Here is a 21,629-nt window from a genome sequence, read left to right as displayed (position 1 = left end):
AGTCTACCAGTTCTCCTCTAGCCCAATCCCAGTAAACTATGTAACAGCTGAAGCCATGTCGCTTTGCAACCACACTTGAACAAACTGTTCAGTTCACTCTGTTACTGAGGACTGCCAATGTATCATCTGGGTCTGGAAATCTACTCTGTCTCCTTTTGCTGGGTTTGAAAAACATATTCTAATTTACAAGCTAAGCAGTCTAATAAAACAGGCTTTTGCAAACAGTATGGCCTGAATCTGGGAGTAATTCCAATCTTATTTATACAACTAAACTCAAATGTGTTTACGCCTCCAGAGTAAAGTTTATATAAGTATGAGATTATTTACATTTTACACCTCAAGCCATGAGTGATGCTCAGCTCTAGAAAACGCTGGCAAACATTTTAAGCTATAAAGAAATGAACCCAGCTGTTTCAATTAATCTTAGTGCTCACAGGCAATCCATTAACAGGCGGCTCAATGTGGATTAATCTTATCTGAAACAGAATTTCTAATGTATGGCTTTCTAAGATCCATACTTCATTCCGACAGTCTCACTAGAAAGAACGAACACAAAATGGTCAGTGTTTAAGGATTTTTATTAAAGCAAGAATTTTATAATCCAAATTATGGTTCTTTGCTCAGCTATCAATCCTTACTGTTAACTACAACAGTAGTGATATTCTGAGCTTTTCCACAGTAAATTACAAAATTAAAGAAAGGAATGCTTTAAATTTTTGTACTGTGTTGAAAATTATTTCCCTCGGGTTTTATAAAACATTAATTTGTTTTTTTCAACTTTTGCTATTTTTTTGTATTTTAAATCAATAGGTAATCTAGGACTGTTTTGCTAGTCCTGGCATTTGTTGTGTACATAAGCTTCAAAGTTTCCTTTCCTTTTTTTTAATGCATTTTATATTTTTCAATGTTTTTCTTAATATTTAGTAGTTTTTCCATGTTTAGATTTTTTTCTTCGGTGAAGCGAAATTATAGTAAGTAGTCCCGGATCTTCTGTAAGCAAGAGAATCCATGTATTAATATGGCAATATTACTACTTTTGAAATACAAATTAATTGTAATGGAGTCTTCACTGAAATCACAAAGCAGTATACCCTGGCAGCACACACATTTAGCATTTTGTGGCTCTCCTGGAAATCATTAGGATGCGGAGAACATACTATTATTATCATGATGTTTGTTTATTTATACCCCACTAGTAATTACAATTACAGCTAGTAATTGACAGAAGTAATTGACAGAAGTCTCTCTAGGGCAGTGGTTCTCAAACTGTGGGTCCCCGGATGTTTTGGCCTTCATCTCCCAGAAATCCTAACAGTTGGTAAACTGGCTGGGATTTCTGGAAGTTGTAGGTCAAAACACCTGGGGACCCACAGGTTGAGAACCACTGGTCTAGGGCAATGTGTGGGAGAAGAAAAGCACCAGAGGCAGAAATTCAGAATGTAGCTTTTTTATATATATATTTAAAGTTCATAGAACTACATTTCACTCTATATTTGGTTTAAAATGACCAAATCAATACGGATTTTGACCTAGAAAAATCCCAAGAACAATAATAAATATGTTTTATTACTTGCCAAACAATTATGTTTTACTCCATTTTAGAACGGAAACTTAATTTCCATTAAGTTGGGATCCTGACAAGTAGCAATAATGCAAAAAAATGCAGATACATAATATATATTTGGCTGCAATCTTGCCTCACAGTTGAGGATGAGAACTTCATCTTAAAACAACTGGGTTGCTACGCATGTTCTGCTTGTAGCAGGAAGTATCAGTGAACATTAGAAATGTGGCAACACAGTAGGATAGGTGCTCCCCACAATCTCTAGCTTGCCAAGACTACGCTATTCCCAAACATAATATTTCACATTGCTTTGCTGCATTTAAACTTTATTCTCAAGAATACATACGGATGTTAGACGCTTGGAACACCCGCTGGGTTGTTAACTGCTTTCTGGGCAGCTTCTTTAGCTTGATGGGCTTGCAGTACAGCTACAGCTTCGTCAACCTAATCAAGATTGTGAAAAAATAATTTCATTTACATTTTTGTACTGATAAACCAATTCAGCAGCTAATAATGTACTGAAAGAAAAAAGACAGCTTGCACAAAGAAACCACCGACCTTTGAACGAAGAGATTCAGGAGACTCAAGCATATGGAGGAGTTCGGAGTTATCAATCTCTAACAGCATACCAGTGATTTTGCCCGCCAGAGTGGGGTGCATGGCTTGAATCAGGGGGAACAGGCGTTCACCTAGAAAAGAGCCAACAAGTTTGCAAGGTTTTAAATTCACTGCTGGAGGACTTTTTCAGCAATTCTGAATGGATCTGACATGTAGAGCCCCATTTTCATATTAAAAATATGTTCCTTGAGAACAGCATAGAACAATTTACAAGTACCGTCCAGGCAGTCCTAGGTTACAAACAAGATTGTTTCTTTAGGTTTGTTCTTAAGTTGAATTTGTGTACATTTTTAAGTACAGCTCCGGCTATTTTTTTAAGTTTTGGAAAGCACAGGGAAGGGTTAATATCCCTGTGATGTAAGTTTTGCTGTCTATGCTTCTATTCAGAAGATTTTACCTCACTTTCTGTCCTTGTGAAAGCTAGATTTTAAAAATGCTGGATTGTTGTGGAAACAAGGATTGGTGATAAAGCTTCAGTGGAGACACTTTTCCTCCGTGATAACTCTTTCAGGAGTGGATTTATTTTACTAGGTATAGATTTCCTCTCATTTCCTGTTGTCTCACCTGTTTGTAACTAAGATGCAAGTTGGATGTTTGTAACTTGGGGACTCCTGTACTGGAACACTCATGATCAGCCTGATGTATCCACAAGCACTTAACTAGCAGCTTGGTTAAAGGTCTATAGCTTATCTTAAACAATTGGCCATACATTTATTGATATAATGGTTTTGCTTAACTAAGAAATCACTTCTGGCTTTGTCATTTTTTAAACTCTAAGCCCTAACAGTTTCTGTACTGTCTTAATAATTTCTTACTCTGATATCTCAACTCCTACAGACTTCTTTATTAGTTGGGACTAAGAATAGGATTAAATGCCGAAGATTCTTTAAAACACAAAGGGGATGTTTTATTACCTGCACTAGGGTAAAACCCAAATTAAATCCAAGTGTTTCGGTCCTTGTGCAAATCCAAACAGGATTAAAGGCCTATTTTAACAATGCATCATTGCACACCCATTTCAGTACAACCCTATTAGTCGGAACCAATGAAGTCAAATTATGAGCTGCCCACACCCTATTCGCTTGCCATGTGAGCATCGCCACCCATAAAACACTGACTTACCCAGCATCTGCTTTTGCTCTTGTGGAGGAGCAGAAGCCAACATGGAAGCAGTCAAAGGTTCTTGGCCCTGAACATGGACAGCGGGCTAGAATACAAAAAAAATGAATAATAAATGAAGGATTTTTTTATCAGACTGTACATGGTAGGTAGTTATATTTTTACTGCTGCTACTTAGAATTTTTTTTTTAACTCTGGCAAATGATGAATGTATGAATACACATTAGTAGCAGCTAATCAGGCTATCGGTAAAAGGACTGACTTCGGCTTCTACATTTACATTATTTGTGATCTTTAAAAAGCGAACTGATATTAGTTTGAGGTTTCATTTAAATCTAGCCTTTTAGGTAGATCTCTATGCAAAGTTAATTTTATTGATATCAATAGTCCTGGATGGATCTAGCCATATTGGCTCAGATTATCACAACTCTGAAGAGAACCAATACTGCAGCCATATAATTTGGCAGCACAATTGTGGCCACAATTCCCCCTCCGTCACCCCCAGTTCCATACTAAGCAAAGTATGTACTTTTTAGTATCCCTCATTTGAATCCATTTTTAAAAACTGCACTTAATACATTCTTCGCCAAAAGAGACAGTGACACTATTCTTTCTCCTTCCATTTTTATTATCAAAAATAAAAAGCAAAAATACTTCGTAATTTTTATTTTTAACATCCCTACTTGTTACGCCTAAAGAACCTAAAATATTCACATGTCACCTGCTAGAGCCTCATCTGGATCTCTAGACTTCTCTACCTTCCTTAATCTCTCGGAGGTATGCAGAGATTTCAGCAACAATTTAATTCTCCCACTATTTTGTTTTTAAAACAATACATTTCTCACCAAATACAGTCCGTACAATAATACTGCTTTAAGACCTTGTAGTAATTGCCACACTCACCTGCTGCATAGCAACTTGGGGTTGTGTGTTAAGATGCTGCTGAGGATTGCGAACACCTGCAGCGTACTTATATTGTGGACCAGTGCGCACAGCTGGAGTAGCCGCAGCAGCAGCAGCAGCTGGACGTGGACCCATGGTTTGAGTTGATGTGTTTGCTAGGGGGAAAATTATTTCTGGTTAATTGGAGAACTATGTTAAGCTGCATTTTAAAGGACCTCTGTCACAATTAAAAGCTTGAGGCAACCTTTTAAAAATATATTTTGTCCAAACTTGCAGGAAGAACTGAACTGCACACATTGATTAGTACTATCCAGATTAATTGAAGTAGAACTCCCAAACTCACCAACACGTTGTGTGGACATGACGCGTGGAACCTGTGATGAAGCTGGCCTCATGGTACTGAATGGGGGTCTGGGAGCTGCAGGGCGGATGGCACCTGGCATATTCTGGAAGGCTATGTTCAAGAACATTTGATACAAATAAGCATTTTGCAACTAACAACATTAAGACTTAATTAGTTAAGGCCAAGATACCTCTTGAGAAAAAACAAGTGACTTACGATGTGGCCTAGCACCCTGAGCAGTCCAGCGAGGACTTGGTCTAAGCTGGGCCAGTTGGCTAGTAGGATAATATGCAGCACGGTTCTGAGTCTGTGAAAAAACAACAGCAATGTCTTAATTCCATCTATCTCCTTCAACATTTCACTGTGGCAGAGAAACATTTGCAAAGTTAAAGTTTAATCCACTTGCACACAACTATATTATGTGAAACTATTCTGGGCTTTCTAGAGCCAGACTACTGTAATACATAACTTTATTAAGCATTAAGTATAACAGAGAGCACAACTCAAATCATACCTGTGGAATGGCGGCCATGAAGTAACCTGAAGGTGGTGCAGGCTGGTAAGGATTGATGACTGGATTGGGCACTGCTCTTACACTGGCCATCCTCTGCATGTACTGGTTGGTGAGGTGTGCCTGGCGTTCTTCTTTACGCTGGGCTAAGGCTACATAGAGGGGTTTGGTAGCCACAATTCTACCATTCATTTCTGTTACTGCTTTTGTTGCCTCTTCTGGTGAAGAAAAGCAGACAAACCCAAAACCTTTGCTGCGCCCGCCTTCCATCATGACCTGCCAAATAAATAAATAAATAAATAAATAAATAAAGCAAGCAATTCAGAAGGACATGAGTGCAACTGAATCCCCTCTAAAGCAACTGCTATAAAGGAGCATATTGTTGAATACTGAAAAAAGCAATAGCCATCTTAACTAACACTGGATGGAGGTAACCTCTATTAATTTATCTAATACCCTTCTGAAGCCATCAAAATTGGCAGCCGCTATCACATTCTTCAATCCCAAGACCAGATCTGGAAAGAAACTCCAATGCTTCTATATCTCCACTGGAAGAGCTACCCATTTATTTTTACTCTGTGCTTCCTGATCTTTGACGAGTTTTTAATCAGTAAAATGACTTATTTTATCTAATGAATGTTAACTAAGATCAGGGGTGATTGATGTGGGCCACTATCAACACAAGATGGGCGCTCACCCTGCTCCCCAGATTCAAACCACCAACCTGTCAGTTGACCAGTCCTGCCAGCACCCATTGCGCCACCAGGGGCTCCTATTCCAGTATATAAATGTGTGTGTTTAAGTACTTTCAACTCACCAACTGACTTATGGCTATCCCATTAATTTCATGGAGTTTTCTTAGGCAAAGAATTCTTTGATGTGATTTGCTATTTTTTTCTTCGGAAATATAGCATACAGCAACTGGTATTCACTGACAGTCCCCGATTCAAATACTAATGAGAATTGATCCTGATATGAGATTTCATATATTTTAAATATATAAACTCACTATTCCTTTGTCAGTTTCACTCTGCACAAAGCTTGCATCATCGGCTAATGAACTACCCAATTGATACATGGAATTATTTGGATTTTTAGATTAAGTATTCCCATCAAAATTGGCAGCCGCCAATCAAAACTGGCAGCCCAAGGAGCCAGATTGACTAAAAAGGGCTTTGTTTTTTTTTACATATAGTGATGTTGGACAGTAAAGCAAGAATGTAATTTTACACCCAAGTATCTAATATTCATTTATCAGTACGTGAATTATGCTTTGGTTTTAGTATAGTTTTGTACGCAGCCACAAATTTTCATGCTTGTACTTGAGTCAAGTTAACTACAATGAAAAGCAGCCAATAATTATATTCTGGAATGAATATCTTTCTCCAAATAATCATAAAAGCATGAACTGAATAAACTGATGGTACCTTTGCACTAGTAATTGTGCCAAATGGTGAAAATTCTTTACGTAGGCGTTCATCGTCAATTCCATCATCTAAATTTTTCACATAAAGGTTTACACCCTGGAAAAATAAAGATATATATAAAATATATGAATGTGTACAGCATATATAAAGTAATGAATTCTTATCTGTTCGATTAGAGTTCTACCTGGTATCTGGTGATCCTGTCCTGCTTCATTTGTTCAAATTTACGCTTCAGCTCTGTTTGCCTTTCTACTTTTTTCTGAGCTCTGCCAACATATATTTGTTTTCCATTGAGTTCTTTTCCGTTCATCTCATCGACTGCCTTCATTAATAAAAAAGATACTTTAAAATCTTTGCATAGCTGATTCTATATAGTTTTAAGTCCCACAACAATTAAAATAGAAGAAGCAAGGAACCAAAATAAACACTGACTGTGGGCTGAATATATTAGCAGACTGAAACATGATTCTGTACTTCCAGAGAGACTATACAATACAAAGCATTCAAATTTAAAGGAGATTTCTGAAAGTGGGAAAACATTATTATATTTCCTTGGCTCACACACAGATTTACATTAGATGTGCATCAACAAACCAAAATTGCATAAAGACAATTTAACGAATAAGGCATATCTGATAAAGGACCAAAAATTTCAATTTTAAAGAGACAACTCACAATATCCACAACAGACTTACTTTCTGGGCATCCTCATGTCTTTCAAAACTGACAAAACCAAAGCCTTTGGATTTTCCACTCTCATCAGTCATAACTTTCACACTCAAGGCAGGTCCTAAAAAAGGCATGAGACATTACATTTATTCTCCAGTTCTCCAAGTTTATAGAAACAATGTGGTCTGGAAAGCTATAATTTAGTAAACATGTTGGAAAAGTTACTCACTCAGATGACACCTCACAAAATGGAGATAATTTTAAAGACTTTTTTTCAAATGCAGTTAAAACTAATTCGACAATATAATGTCAGCATTAGACTCTAGTTTGCCAAACTTATTTTGACAGAATGTCCTGACTTCTCGTGTGCATTACAATATTAATCCAAACAAATCAATATAATCACAGCTCTAATAGGCTGTAATTTACAGCATTTATATACTGACGAATTACTTTAAGCATTTTACTGGAGTAATATATCGAAGATTATCATTCTGCTCAAGGTTAAATCATATGGCTATTTCATCGTTGCAGGCCAGAATGTCACTCCCTCCCCTGCTTCATTTCATTTAAATGCTGTAATTTTCAAACCTTTTGACCATACGTAAGCAATCTGAGAACAGACTGAGGAAACATATGCCCACTATATTTCTTTCTGGAGCATATGTTCCTGTTTCTGGCTTTATCTGAGATTAATGCCAGATCCAAACTAGCAAAAAAAGTCTTTTGTTCTCAGTGCTGCTGGAACAAACAATTATTGTTCATCTTCAAAGCAAACATGCTTCTTTTAGACTTTAGTGTAAAATAACTGTCCACTTAATCTGAATGTCACAGATTTTTAAAAAATAAGTGTATTCCTGCTTTCAATCAGTTCGTGTGTCACCCAAGGCAGTCATGCATCCTCTCTCCCATTCCTGTTTTCCAGACGTCACTTTAAAACCAGTGTGGAATGAAAGGTGTGGACTTGGCATGTGAAGGGCCCAACATCACCACTAGTGTGTGAGTGTGGTGTATCCATTGGAAGGTCACTCGTAGTATTTATAGTTCAAACTCTGAACCCTCAGGCTCGAACTGAGGGTTTGCAGCTTGAACTGGGGATATTCTGTATACTTTTCCTACCTGTACCACACATATGCAGTGCTTCCTTCACCTTTCACCTTTCTGTTGGCTGTTTGATCATGTGTGAAATGCCTCTGCTTCACTTGCTTTGCCCTCTGTCCTCCCCCAATCTGTGTCCCCACATTATTGCAACATTGCCAGTTGTCAATTCAAATCAAGTCCCTGAGCAGAACCCAATAGTCACAACCATCTACCACTCTTTTAGTCTTGAAGTAGGGTTGGGGAGAGTTTAGTGGCATTTAATTCTCTCACACCTGTCCCTCTCTTCTCGCTTCCCCAGTATTTCAAAATATGGAGCATCCACAGTACTGTGACAGAAAATAATCCAATGTGGCAATTACGTAAAAATAGTGAGACACTCCATTTAGTTTCGAAGTAACTTCTGGAGAGGACATGATCTGGCTGTAAATATGCATTAAGTTTGTATTGATGTGACGCTGGTGGGAATCAAACCAGGGCATGATAATACATAATTGAGCTGATTTGTAATGCTGGTTTGGATTTGGTTTCTGTATTAAACTGATAACAACAACTGTAATAGAGTTAAGAATGAGGATTTAAAACCAACTTGGTTTCATTCAAATTCTCATAAAAAGTAGCTCCTGGTAGTCTTGATGGACAGTCAAGTCAATGTACCTTAACATAGGGTTAAGGTCAGTAGCAGGATACCTTTACAAGGTAGAAACACAATTTAGTAATACATGACACATTACCACAACATACTTCAGGCTCAGTTCCTGATATCTCTACTTAAAATGATAATGACCCCCTTAAAAAGTTAATGGACTCAGCATAAGGCAACCCTGTTATAGGAGAATCATAGATGGGAGCACACCAGTTCTTAATTCATCTTTATATACATGGAAAGGAAAGGGCATTACCAAACTTGCCAAAGAGTTCCTTAAGTCGCTCATCATCCATATCTTCTCCAAAATTCTTGATATAAACATTAGTGAACTCCTTCGCACGAGCTCCGAGCTCTGCTTCACGCTCTTTACGAGATTTAAACCTTCCAACAAATCTGGTTTTAAAAAGATAAAAAACTACTTAGATTTCTTGACAAAATTAAAGGACTTCTCTTTAAGCAAAAATTTATACAATTAAAATATTTAAGGCTGCTAACCCATGGCACACGTTGATTCCCTGGATGCAAGCACCTGCCATAGTACACATCCCCAGCTAGAAAAAGAGAGAATTAAGCTGTTGTGTGCCTATCCTGGTAGACAAGACCATTCAAAATAGGGTATCCAGATCCCTCCATGGTGCTCCCTCACTCAGCATGATATGGGGACTTCCAACTATGACATAACTGCCTCTCTCATAGTTCCTGTGCAATGTGAGTAATTACCTTCACACATACCTTGGACAGACTATACAAGTGTTTACTCCCTTAGTTACTGAACATACTATCTGGGGATTATGAGAACAACAGTCCAAAAGATGTGAAGCATGCCAGGTGGAATACCCTGATCTATATGAAAGTAGAGCTTCTTATAATATACTAAATTTGTTAAAACAAGCTTTTAGAATATCAGATTATATATACTCCTGGTTTTCACTAGCAACAAGAAACTTCATTCATATAATACGGGGAACCCAATTTCCCTCCCTTACGTGGTGCCAGCTTTACACTATACCCCCTATACCCCATATTGTATTGGATAATACCCTAATATTCAGAGACACCTTTCAGAGTCACAAAGGACTGAAGGGGGTAAGAAAGGATAATCAAATTGTTGTGTATTATCTGAATGAGTTTTAAGGTTGCTGTTTTTTATTGTGTTTTATTTGATTGAACATTTTGCTATGTTTAATTTTAATCGTATTTTTGTTTTTAATTGATTGTTTTTGCTTTGATGTTTCTGCTTTGATGTCTTGTGGACATTTTGCCCCATGTGTAAGCTGCCCTGAGGCCCTTCGGAGAAATGGTGGCAGGGTACAAAAGTAAAGTTGTTGTTGTCATTACCATTATTATCATTATTATTATCATCATCATCATCATCACCACCATCAATAATCATGTAATAATACTGCCTTGTACGAAGTGGAAATAATTTTATGGAAGCACAAACCACCATTCCATTGAGTTCTGAATTTTAAGATCTCCATGAAAAACACTTGCATACTCACACTTTGCGATCATTAAGAAGCATTCCATTCATTTTTTCAATAGCTCTTTCTGCAGCTTCTTGTGTTTCAAAGTGTACAAATCCATAGCCTTTGGATCCATTTTCATCACACACAACCTAGTAAAAATATATCAAAATGTTTGTGAAACTATCTGATTGAAATTATATTAACTCTTGATACCAAATTAGTGTTGTTTCCATTTCTCTCAACTTACCTTACAAGAGAGGATGTTCCCAAAAGCAGAAAATGTGTCATACAAAGCTTTATTGTCAATTGATTTGTCCAAATTTTTGATAAAGATGTTACCAACACCACTCTTACGTAGAGACGGATCACGCTGAGACCACATGATACGCACTGGCTTCCCTTTAATGACATCAAAATTCATGGTATCTAATGCTCTCTCAGCTGCAAAAATAAATAAAGTAGTGTTACTAAGGCAATGATAAGTACACATGCCTGTGACCTAGTCTAGAAAATTCATGTCCACTCCCAATTTTCCCAATTCCACAAAATTGTATACTGTTCTAATTTGTAGTGCTCAGGGATGACTATATTATTTCAGGTGATAAAAAACATATTAGAATGAGGGCAAGTACTGAAATAAAAAAGACAACTAAATTAATGTGACCCATGGGTAGGTTGTTCTAATTAAATCCCACAAATCCATTTGCTCAATGTCTTCTGGAATATTGTTAACACTTTTAAAACAAGTCATTTGTACTTTAAGAGACACTCCTCTGTACTTCATGATCCCTAGAGGATGCTCATCAGAACTAGCATTAGAAAATCTAAGTTTGATGATACTACTCCTAAATTAATGCTAGTATAAAATTACAGCCCCTTAAAACTGACTGTAATTGCCCTGCATATACTTGAAAAATGTTACAGATGTTGTTGATTTGATAGCAATATAAAAATAAAAAGCAAAAATGTTCTCAAAGTGTTGCTACGAACAAAATATAAAGACAATGGATCTTTCTATTAGCAGAAGAAAGTCAAAAGCCCTGCAAGACAAGTACATGAAAGCTTCTATGTTCTAGCTGCCTCTAAACAAGGGGTGGGACAACTTTGGCTCCCTCCTCCCCCCATATTTTAGAAGTGACTTGTTTATTTTCAGTTTGGGGAGAAAAGAGTAAACTGGGCAAAAATGGGTCTAGGGTAGGAGCACAAAACAGCACAATTACATGGAACCACAAATAACTGAGTATAATCCACTGAAGACCCAGCATATCTCCCAAGATCCTTCTTTTCTCACCCCCAAATTCTGAGACAGTTCCCCTCTTCAATGGCTAAAAAACCACACTGCAAAATATATTGTAGCAGTTTTGCCTCAAACTTCCAATTGAAACAGGAAGTGATATTCTATCAGACCCAGTTTCATTTGGGAACAGCTGCAAGGCCAGCTGGAGTGCCCACAAGGTACAAAATGGCACCTTGGGCACAGCCACAGATCCTGCTTAGGTGTAATACTATCTCCAATCTCAAATGAGATTGAGCCCTTTTTCCATAGCAAAATGCCATATTTACTTGAATCTTATTCTTACTTTTTTTGGCTAATCGACCTTGCCATATTTGGGATGTGCATTGGATTTGCATCATACTGTATTCTTAGTGCTGAGCCACAGCAAATGGGGAAGGTGCTTCAGAAGTTGCACCTCGAGCTCCTCTTTGAGGGACATCATCTCTATTAAATGACCAGGGCTCAATGCTATGTAATCCTGGGATTTGTAGTTTGGTGAGGTACCAGCATTCTTTGGCAGAAAAGGCTCAAGACCTTGTAAAACTACAACCCCCGTGACTCCATAGCATTGAATCAAGGCAATTAAAGTGGATTGATTCTACAGCACAGTTCCCCTAAGGTTTTCTTTTCCATCGCTGGAAGCTTTGGTGTTGTAACACAATTGTTTATAATGAAATTATCCTAACCAGGCACCAACAGTAATGTGCACCATTTTTTTGCCAAATTACAAAGACTGCACTTTTTGCTGCTTTGCATTACATTCGGAAGCAAATACTTCTTTTAGTTTTGGGGTTTTGAAAATTGAGTTGCGCATTAGACTCGAGTAAATATGGGTAATATTTATTGATTCACCTATGAGAATGTTTGCAATAATTATGTGGCGGGGCATTGCTTTGAATTAATGGCAATACATCAGATGCAATGCATTCTCTCAACTGACAACATAATGAAAGGAAAGTTTGATTATGGTTATTAGATATCAAACTCCTCCATATCCTCAAAGGGAAGGCTCAGATGAAGGAACCTGCAAGAGCTCCCATCACTACTACCTCCTCCCACAGAGGTGCTGGAACCTCTGGCAGTCTTCAAAACTAACTGTTGTAAAAAGAGAGGCACTAACCCTTACCCACAGACACTAATGCTGCTACAACCTTTTGTTTCAATAGGAATACTCCATGGAAATTCCACAGGCATGTAACTCTCCTTCAAAACCACCTTTTAGAATCAGATCTCTAAACATCTTAAAAACAAGAACTAGGCTGTTTTTAAAGGGTCTAAAAACCTCACGCTTCCATGCCAAACAAATCCTGTATCACTGCTCAAATCCTGTGTCACTGCTCAAATTATAGTGCCTTATGGACCAAGTGTCTCTGGGTAAGCATTTGGGAGGGCAAACTTCTCAAGCCCTTGATGCACCTAGTCAAACTGTGTTTAAACAGACTGAAGAGGCTTGAGTGAACATTACCCATTTAAGCGGTCTACCATATAAAAGCATTTTTGATTTTTAAGAAAGATCAGACGTGTGCTGCAGAACAAATGAGAGTGATCATCCTAGCCTGAAGTGTCATTATTTCAGCCACCCATGTAGACAATTTTGGGATTTCAGAATTGTTGATAAGGGATACTCAATCTGTATAAGTTCTCTACAAAGCAGTGCAGAAAGTGTTGTAGTAACTGCTAATTCCACACAGCACTATCCCCTTTTGGCATTTTCAAAGTCTGAACTGGAGAGTGTAAGGATAAAAAAGAATGGCTCAACATTCAATGAAGCACGCTGAATTAATAACTATGTCTTGTGACCTCATATGTAATATTAGTTCAAATGTAGGCATATTTTCCACTGGAACACTCTATCAATAACTTTAAAAAATAACAAATATAGATTCCAATGTTTTGTTCGTGACAGTATTAACAACTGAATATTACAGAATAAAGTGACAAAGTTGAATAACTTTTCCTTCCAAATAAGGCAATGTTTTGCTTAGACAAGTTTTCCATTCAGGACTACTTGTTATAACAAACATGTTCTTCAAATAATTTCAGTGCTAAATAGTTTCAGCATCCATATAGTACACTGCTCCAGCTCTGGATATTTTCTCAGTTAAGATAGTAAAAAAAAAATCTCAATTTTAAAGCAAACTGAATTCCTTCACTGGGTTGCTGTGCATCCTCAAGGGTTGTGAGGTTCTCAAAACCTCTGAGGATGCCTGCCATGGATGTGGGTGAAACATCAGGAGAGAATGCTTCTGGAACACGACCATACAGCCCAGAAAACTTACAGCAACCCAGTGATTCTGGCGACAAAAGCTTTCGACAACACACTGAATTCCTTCACTTTTAAAATTCTGTGAATTCAGTAAGAAAAACCTGGTCAAGCTTATCCAATTCAATAATTAGCCTTTCCAAGATAGTGGTTAACTTATTAGCTATTCTTCAAATGCTCCTTATCCTGAATTTATCAAAGTTCAACTTAAATGAATCACCACCTGAAGAATGAATCATCAGGTGAGCAAAAGCTAAGTTTTGGAGAAAGGAAAGATTAAAACCCTATAAAACAACATTCACTTCCAGTTACCATTTGGAAGTGTTATTGGATTAATTTGTTAAATAAACAGATCCAAAACAAAACTATGATCTGTATTCATTTTTCACCCTCAAAAAGTATGTGAAAAAATCAAGACAGTTTGTAAACCTTTTGAGATTTTACTTACAGCTTGATTCAATTAATTGTTCTTGCCTTGTTTGCTTATAATCCACCAATTTATGGGATCAACACTCTAGTGTTTAATAAAAAGAAAATAAACTCGGCAAATTGATATTAACCAAACAAACCTACCCTTTATTACTCCCTGTTGGGTTGTTGTAGTTGTGTGATTAAAGCACCCGTATTTACATTAATATAATGCTCCATTAAATATAATGTGCACCCCAATTTTGAATGTGTGCATTGCAAAAGAAGTATTTGCTGTTGGATGTAATGTGAGGAGATATGCCACATAAAGGCTGGGAGGAAGTCGTGGCCCTCCATTTGGCCTTCTTGCCAGTTTTTTGGCAGCCACCATCAGCTTGCCACCAGCTTTTACATGGCCACTGCTGCCTCTTCCTCCTCTCTCCCCAGCTGGACCTTCTTGCCTAACAGCACATTGTAACACACCATTAAATCTACTGTGCACCTCCATTTTAGCGGTATAATTTAGCCAAAAAAATGAGTGTTGAGACTGGAGTAAATGTGGTAATTTTCAACTTTATGGAGATCCTAAGGCAAACCTGAGTGAATCTGTGTGGTGTGGGCTTGAGTGTTGGACTAAGACTCTGCAAATGAAGGTTCAACTCCCCACTTGGCCATGGTTCAAATCCCCACCTGGCCATTAAGAGAACCTGGACATGTCACTCTCTCTCAACCTCAGAGGAAGACCAAGGGCAACCTGCTCTGAACACATTATATCAAGAAAACCATGTGATAAATTAACCTTAGGTTAAGGTTACTGGCTTGAATACATGCCACACCTCAAGGCAAAGTACAGTGTTGGTTATAAACTTTAAAGTCCTACATGGTTTGGGTCCACATTATCTGTAGGATTGCATTCTCCTGTATAATCTGTCCCAAACACTGGGGTCCTCTGTGGGACGTTTACTCCAGCCAGCCTTTTCATTGGCCATCCCTAAACTGTGGAATGACTTGTGGGAAAAGATTTGCCAGCTGGCAAAATTTAAGACACAATTAAACAAAGGTTACTTCTAGCAGCCTACTAAGGCACTTATAAACTATGAAATTTAAATTTACATGATATAAGTATTGGTGTTTCAATCTTGTTCTATGTATTTTAAATTATGTATTTTAATGGTATTGTGTGTTTTAATTATGTTGTACCGTGTCTCAAGAGATGGATAACAAATAAATGATCATCATCACCAAGGGATTTTCTTAGAAAGATTTGTTCAAAAAGAGGTTGATAGTATGTGACTTGCTCAAGGTCACCCAGTGGGTTTCCATGGCCTAGCACGGATTCAAATGCTCGTTTCTAATGCTGTAGTCTGATGCTCCAACAACTACACCATACTGGCTACCTGGTAACTACACTCAGGCATACAAGGGGAATCTCTTTAACAAGAATGAGACATGGGGCCCTTCCAGATAGGCCCTATATCACAGGATTGGATCCCAGGTTTTCTGTTCATCCCAGATTATCTGGCAGTGCGGACTCATATATTCCTGTTTAAAGTAGAGAACCTGGGATCAGATCCTGGGATATAAGGCCTGTCTGTGGGCCCTTCCACACAGCCCTATATCCCAGAATATCAAGGCAGAAAATTCCACAATATCTGCTTTGAACTGGGTTATCGGAGTCCAAACTCAGATAATGTGGGATTTTCTGCCTTGATATTCTGGGATATAGGGCTGTGTGGAAGGGCCCTGGAAAGAAAGGTTACATCTTGACTAGACTACTGCAACGTGCTCTACATGAGGTTGCCTTTGAAAATTGTTTGGAAGTTCCAATTGGTCCAATGGTGGCAGAGCAAGGTATGGGGAGCACACACCCCCTGTTACGCCAGCTCCACTGGCTGCCAGTCTGCTTCCAAGCACAATTCAAAGTGATGGTTTTAGCTTATAAAGCCCTGAATGGTTCCAGCCCAGCTTACCCGTCCAAACGTATCTCTCTCTATGAACTATCTTGGATGTTAAAATCATCCGGAGAGGCCCTGCTCTCGGTCCTCCCTCCCTCACAGGTGCCGCTGGTGGAGACCAGGGACAGGGCCTTCTCGGTGATGGTTCCTTGACTATGGAACACCCTCCCCAACTAAATTAGATCAGTACCCTCTCTCCTGGCCTTCAGAAATAAAAGTAAAAACTTGGCCATTGGGACAAAGCCTTTGGGCAGTAAGCAATACAAGCAATACAATATTATGTGCAATTGATATTTGACATTTGGAACAGCTTTGGACCATAATTTCTAGATTATGTGATTTTAACATTTATGTTTTTAATGCCACACTTTAATTGTTTAAATGCTGTTACGTTTTTATCATCTAATTGATAGTTTTGCCATAAAGATGTTGGAAACCATTTTGAGTCCCCTCTTGGGGTGGAACAGCAGTATATAGGTGAAGTAAACAAGTAAAATTGGAAAGTGAAAACAGGTCTTCCCAACTATTCCCTTTCAGTTTCTATCTACCAACAAAAAGTGTATTAGGCAGTAATGCAACCAACTATATGACCCCTTTATTTCTTCCCAGCTGCAAGAGGGGTGGATTTCCCCCTTCTCTTTTCCCGTTTGAACTATACACCATCTAACCCAGGAAAAAGTGATAGTTTCTCAACATTTCTAAAGTAGCCAGTACTTTATGTACTCTACAGAGACTCAAAACACTGCCCCTCTGCTCACTGAGGTAGTCTTTGAAAGCTTTAATAAATCTAATCTAATGAACATTAATAGAAAAAGACTTGGGGAATAAATATTTTAATAGATTTTTAAACCACTAAAAAACTGTAGTTTTAATAAATGCAATTTGTTTCAAAAAGATCAAGTAGACAGTTTACTACAATTTAAGAAGTATAGAAGTGGATATTGACAAACTGGGAGGAGTATATAGACAATAAATTAAAATACGTGCAGAATTAGAAGGAAGTCACCGGATTTTTTATTCTATTTTATTTTTAATTTTTTTAACCTTCCTTTTTTGCCCCTTCCCACTCTGACTATCTCTTTATTTTTCCTACTTTTCTTATAAACATTATGTCCCCCCTCTTTACATGGTTATTATATTTTTACTTTATTTCAATAAAATTTTTAAAAAAGATCAAGTAGACAGAACATATTGTAAAGAACAAAAATAACTTTCTGACCTTGCATTGCACATTTTAGTGCAAATATTAAGACACAAATGGTGTTCAATTCAGCAAGTTTTGCAGAATGCCATGCCCAAATATATATAATTAAAAAAACACCCTGGAATGTCACTTCACAGCACGGCCTCTCGAGGGGAAAAAGGCAGCCCGCTCGGGGACACATTCCTGGCGTTTCCACAGTGGGTGAGCGAGCGCCTCCCTCGCGCCCCATTTCTCCACCGTCCTCATTAAAGGCGCTCATTGTTCTGGAATGTCCTCGGCGCGGCCTCTCCTCCCGGCTTCCCCTCCCTCCCTCCCTCCTTCCTTCCACGGCGGAAGGCACGCCCTGGACGGGGCAGGCTTCGGGGTTGTTTTGTGCCCAGGCCTAGCCTGGCGAGCCCGAGGAACCAACGCCAGGCCGGGAAGAGTGGCCCAGCAGGCCGGCCTCCCAAGGCGCCTCCCAGCCACGAGGCCTGGCGCCTCCGTCCCCTCCTCCTTCCCTCTCACACAGCCCTCCTTTGGGGCGGGGAAACGGGAAACCACCTAGGAAGCGATGACCGCGCCTTAGGCCCTATCTACACCGGCCATTTAATTCGGCTCGGAGGGGCGGCTAGGCCACAAACTGCCCCCACCCCAAAGCGCGCCAAAGAAAGCCTTTCATCAGTAACCTGTGCTTGTGTGTCATCATCACACGTGGCTTCCAATGGAGTCATTCGCACAACACTTCTACACAGGTTATATATGGCAGGATAGACCAGGCCTGGGCCAACTTGGGCCTTCCCTCCACGTGCTTTGGACTTCAACTCCCACAATTCCTAACAGCCTCAGACCCCTTCCTTTCCAAGGCCCTAACGCAAGGAATTATGGGAGTTGAAGTCCAAAACACCTGGAAGGAGGGCCCAAGTTTGCCCAGACTTATCAGCCTGTGGCTTCTATTGGTATCTTGAGCTTTAGGTACTGTTTATATTTCCGGGGGGGGGGGGAGGAAAAGGCCTGAGGTTGTTAGGAATGGTGGGAGTTGAGATCCAAAATAGGGGGCCCAAGCTTGACCAGTCCTGCATTAGCTTATGGCTTGTATTGGTATCTTGCACTTTAGGTACTGTTTACATTTCCTAGGACGGAAAGGTAAGGGCCTGAGGCTGTTAGGAATTGTGGGAGTCTAAGCCCAAAACACCTGGAGAGGGCCCAAATTTGCCCAAGCTTTTATCAGCCTGTGGCTTCTATTGGCTTCTTTAGCTTTTGGTACTATTTACGTTTCCTGGAGAAAGGAAAGGGCTTGAGTCTGTTAGGAATTGTGGGAGTTGAGGTCCAAAACACCTGGAGGGAGGGCCCAAATTTGCCCAGTTCTGTATCACACTACATTTCTATTGGCTTCTTTAGCTTTGGTACTGTTTAAATTACCGGGCGGGGGGGGGGGGGGGGGGGAGGCCTGAGGCTGTTAGGAATGGTGGGAATTGAAGTCCAAAACATCTAGAGGGCCCAACTTTTCCTATACCTGTATTAGCCTGTGGCTTCCACTGGTATCTTGAGATTTAGGTACTGTTTACATTTTCAGGAGTGGGGTAGGGGGAGGCAAGGGCCTGATGCTATTAGAAATGGTGCGAGTTGAAGTCCAAAACACCTGGAAGGCCCAAGTTTGCCTAGGCCTGGTTTAGACTCATATAATCCAGTTCAGGAGAGAATGCCTCTAGAACATGGCCGTATAGCCTGAAAAAACCTACAACAACCCTATATGACAGGTTCTCATCCAAAACACCTATATGGGCCCAAATTTGCCTAGGCCTCTCTTAGACCCATATAATCCAGTTCAATGTGGATTATGTGACAGGGTTCTCATCCAAAATACCGATATGGGTCCAAATTTGCCTAGGCCTCTCTTAGACCCATATAATCCAGTTCCATGTGGATTATGTGACAGGGTTCTCATCCAAAACAAACACCTATATGGGTCCAAATTTGCATAGGCCTCTCTTAGACTCATATAATCCAGTTCAATGTGGATTATATGACAGGGTTCTCATCCAAAAACACTTATATGGGCCCAAATTTGCCTAGGCCTCTCTTAGACCTATACAATCCATTTCAATGTGGATTATATGACAGGGTTCTCATCCAAAACACCTATATGGGCCCAAATTTGCCTAGGACTATAGTCCAAAACATTTATTTATATTTAAAGGCGGCCCTTCTCATCCTAAAGGGGACTCAGAGCAGCTTAATATATATATATACACACACAATATACTATATTAGCATAGTATAATATCAGTATTATTACTATATTGTACTATACCATTATATTGTAAAATTATTAGCAATATTACATGTAATATAAAATATATAATTATAATATCATATTATTATTACATTGTATTACATTATAATGTTATAAAATATTATATGCATATACAATATTATATTATTAGCATAGCACAGGAGACAAGCTGGAACTGTCCCCTGGCCCTCCCTCTCTTCTCTAGAGGGAGGGCCCAAGTTTGACCAGACCTGATGAAGACTCGTATAATCCAGTTCAATGCGGATCATATGGCAAGATTCTCGTCCAAAATACCTGGAGTTTGCCTAGGCTTGGTTTAGATGCATATAACCCAGTTCAATGTGGGTTATGGGGCAGGGATCTCATCCAAAAAACCTAGAGGGCCCAAATTTGCCTAGTCCTCGTCTAGACTCATATAACCCAGTTCAACGTGGATTATATGGTAGGGTTCTCGTCCAAAATACCTGGAGAGGGCCCAAGTTTGCCTAGGCTTGGTTTAGATGCATATAACCCAGTTCAATGTGGATTACATGGCAGGATTATCGTCCAGAAGACCTAGAGAGAGGGCCCAAGTTTGACCAGGCCTCTCTTAAATTCATATAATCCAGTTCAATGTGGGTTACATGGCAAGTTTATGGTCCAAAACATTTATTTACATTTGTGATCGAGACTCATATAATCCAGTTCAATGTGGATTGTCCGCTTTGACAACCTGGGTTATTATATGGCAGGAACCCAAGGCACGAGGCCTTCCTTCCTCCTTCCCCTCGCTCCTCCCTCCCTAGGCCCTCCCGAAGCCGGGGCCTCGCGTGAGGAGGCTCCCCGGCGCGCTGCTCACCGTCGGCGGGCTGCTGGAAGTTGACGTAGGCGTATCCGAGGGAGCGCCGGGTGATCATGTCTCGGCAGACGCGGATGGAGAGGATGGGCCCGGCGGGGCTGAACTTCTCGTAGAGCATGGCCTCGGTGACGTCGGGGTGCAGGTCCCCCACGTAGAGCGAGGCCATCGGGTAGCTGGGGGCGCTGGGGTTCATGATGGCGGGAACCACGACGAGGAGGAGGAGGCCGAAGAGGAGGCAGGAGCCGTCGCGAGCGGGGAAGACGACGATTCGAAGCTCGCGGCGACGGTTGGTGGCGGTTAACGGCTGCTGCTGCTGCTTCTCCTTCTCTTTCTCTTCGGGCGGATCCGGGACTTCTCTCCTTCGGCTTTTCGCTTCACCGGGTTTATTTTATACCAAACCGGCCGGAAGGAAGGAGTGAGGGAGTGAGTGAGGGGGATATTTTTTTAAATATTTTTGAGGGGATTTTTAAGATTTTTTTTGGATTTTTGAAGGTTTTTTTTTCTTTTAGTAATAAATGGTGCGGCGGAGGCGGGTGCGCCCGGGAGAAGGCCGGAGCACACTGCACGCGGCACACGCAGCACCGTCAGCGGCCGGGGGACAAGGGGGAAGCCGCCGCCCCGGCCCTGCGCTATATATACGCGCCCCGCCCACTCCGGACGCCACGCGCAGGGATGGCGTCACCACGCATGCGTCGCGTCAAGGCGCGCCGCGGGCTGGGAGGGAAAGGGAGAAGGAGAAGAATCCGGGAAGCGTTCCATTGCGTGCGACGTCATAGTCTGCGCCTCGACGCAGCTGCCCGGGTTCGGGCAACTCTGGTTGCGCATGCGCGAGCGATGGACTGCAAACCTCATAGGGCTATTGTGCAAAGCAGGGAGGGCGAGCGTGCTCTGAGACTTGCGCATGCGCAAGGAGACTATACCATTATAAACGGGGTTGTTGGTTCGGGAAACTCCGGTTGCGCATGCGCGAGCGATAGACTGCGACCCTCATAGGGCTATTGTGCAAAGAAAGTGGGCGAGCTCTGAGACTTGCGCATGCGTAA

General features: G+C 40.3%; 1 protein-coding gene across 3 annotated transcripts; it reads right to left on the bottom strand.

Moving 5' to 3' along the window:
- Positions 1-560: 560 nt before the first annotated feature.
- Positions 561-21,201, bottom strand: PABPC1 (poly(A) binding protein cytoplasmic 1). 3 transcript variants are annotated; one of them, XM_060775676.2, is made up of 15 exons: positions 20,587-21,201; positions 10,618-10,811; positions 10,404-10,519; positions 9,155-9,294; positions 7,181-7,275; positions 6,670-6,807; positions 6,486-6,581; positions 5,062-5,334; positions 4,764-4,854; positions 4,548-4,658; positions 4,205-4,359; positions 3,305-3,389; positions 2,123-2,253; positions 1,911-2,008; positions 561-990 (listed from the first exon to the last, which is right to left on the bottom strand). In XM_060775676.2, exons 1-14 carry the CDS (start codon positions 20,777-20,779, stop codon positions 1,916-1,918), a joined length of 1,911 nt encoding a protein of 636 aa, XP_060631659.1. In that variant the 5' UTR covers positions 20,780-21,201; the 3' UTR covers positions 561-990; positions 1,911-1,915. The 3 variants fall into 3 exon arrangements, with proteins under 3 accessions (XP_060631659.1, XP_060631660.1, XP_060631661.1); XM_060775677.2 differs by having other exon boundaries at positions 561-987; XM_060775678.2 differs by having other exon boundaries at positions 9,164-9,294.
- Between the last annotated feature and the right edge of the window lie 428 nt (positions 21,202-21,629).

Source organism: Anolis sagrei, chromosome 4, assembly GCF_037176765.1.
Source record: "Anolis sagrei isolate rAnoSag1 chromosome 4, rAnoSag1.mat, whole genome shotgun sequence".
Classification (NCBI taxonomy): domain Eukaryota; kingdom Metazoa; phylum Chordata; class Lepidosauria; order Squamata; family Dactyloidae; genus Anolis; species Anolis sagrei.
This window is presented reverse-complemented; position numbering and strand designations above follow the sequence as displayed.

Coding starts and splice junctions, on each gene's coding strand:
- PABPC1 (XM_060775676.2), bottom strand. CDS start 20,779: ATGAACCCCAGCGCCCCCAGCTACCCGATGGCCTCGCTCTACGTGGGG. Junction 9,295..10,403: donor CTTCTTAATGATCGCAAAGT/GTGAGTATGCAA, acceptor TTTTAAAACCAG/ATTTGTTGGAAGGTTTAAAT. Junction 6,582..6,669: donor ACAGGATCACCAGATACCAG/GTAGAACTCTAA, acceptor TTATTTTTCCAG/GGTGTAAACCTTTATGTGAA.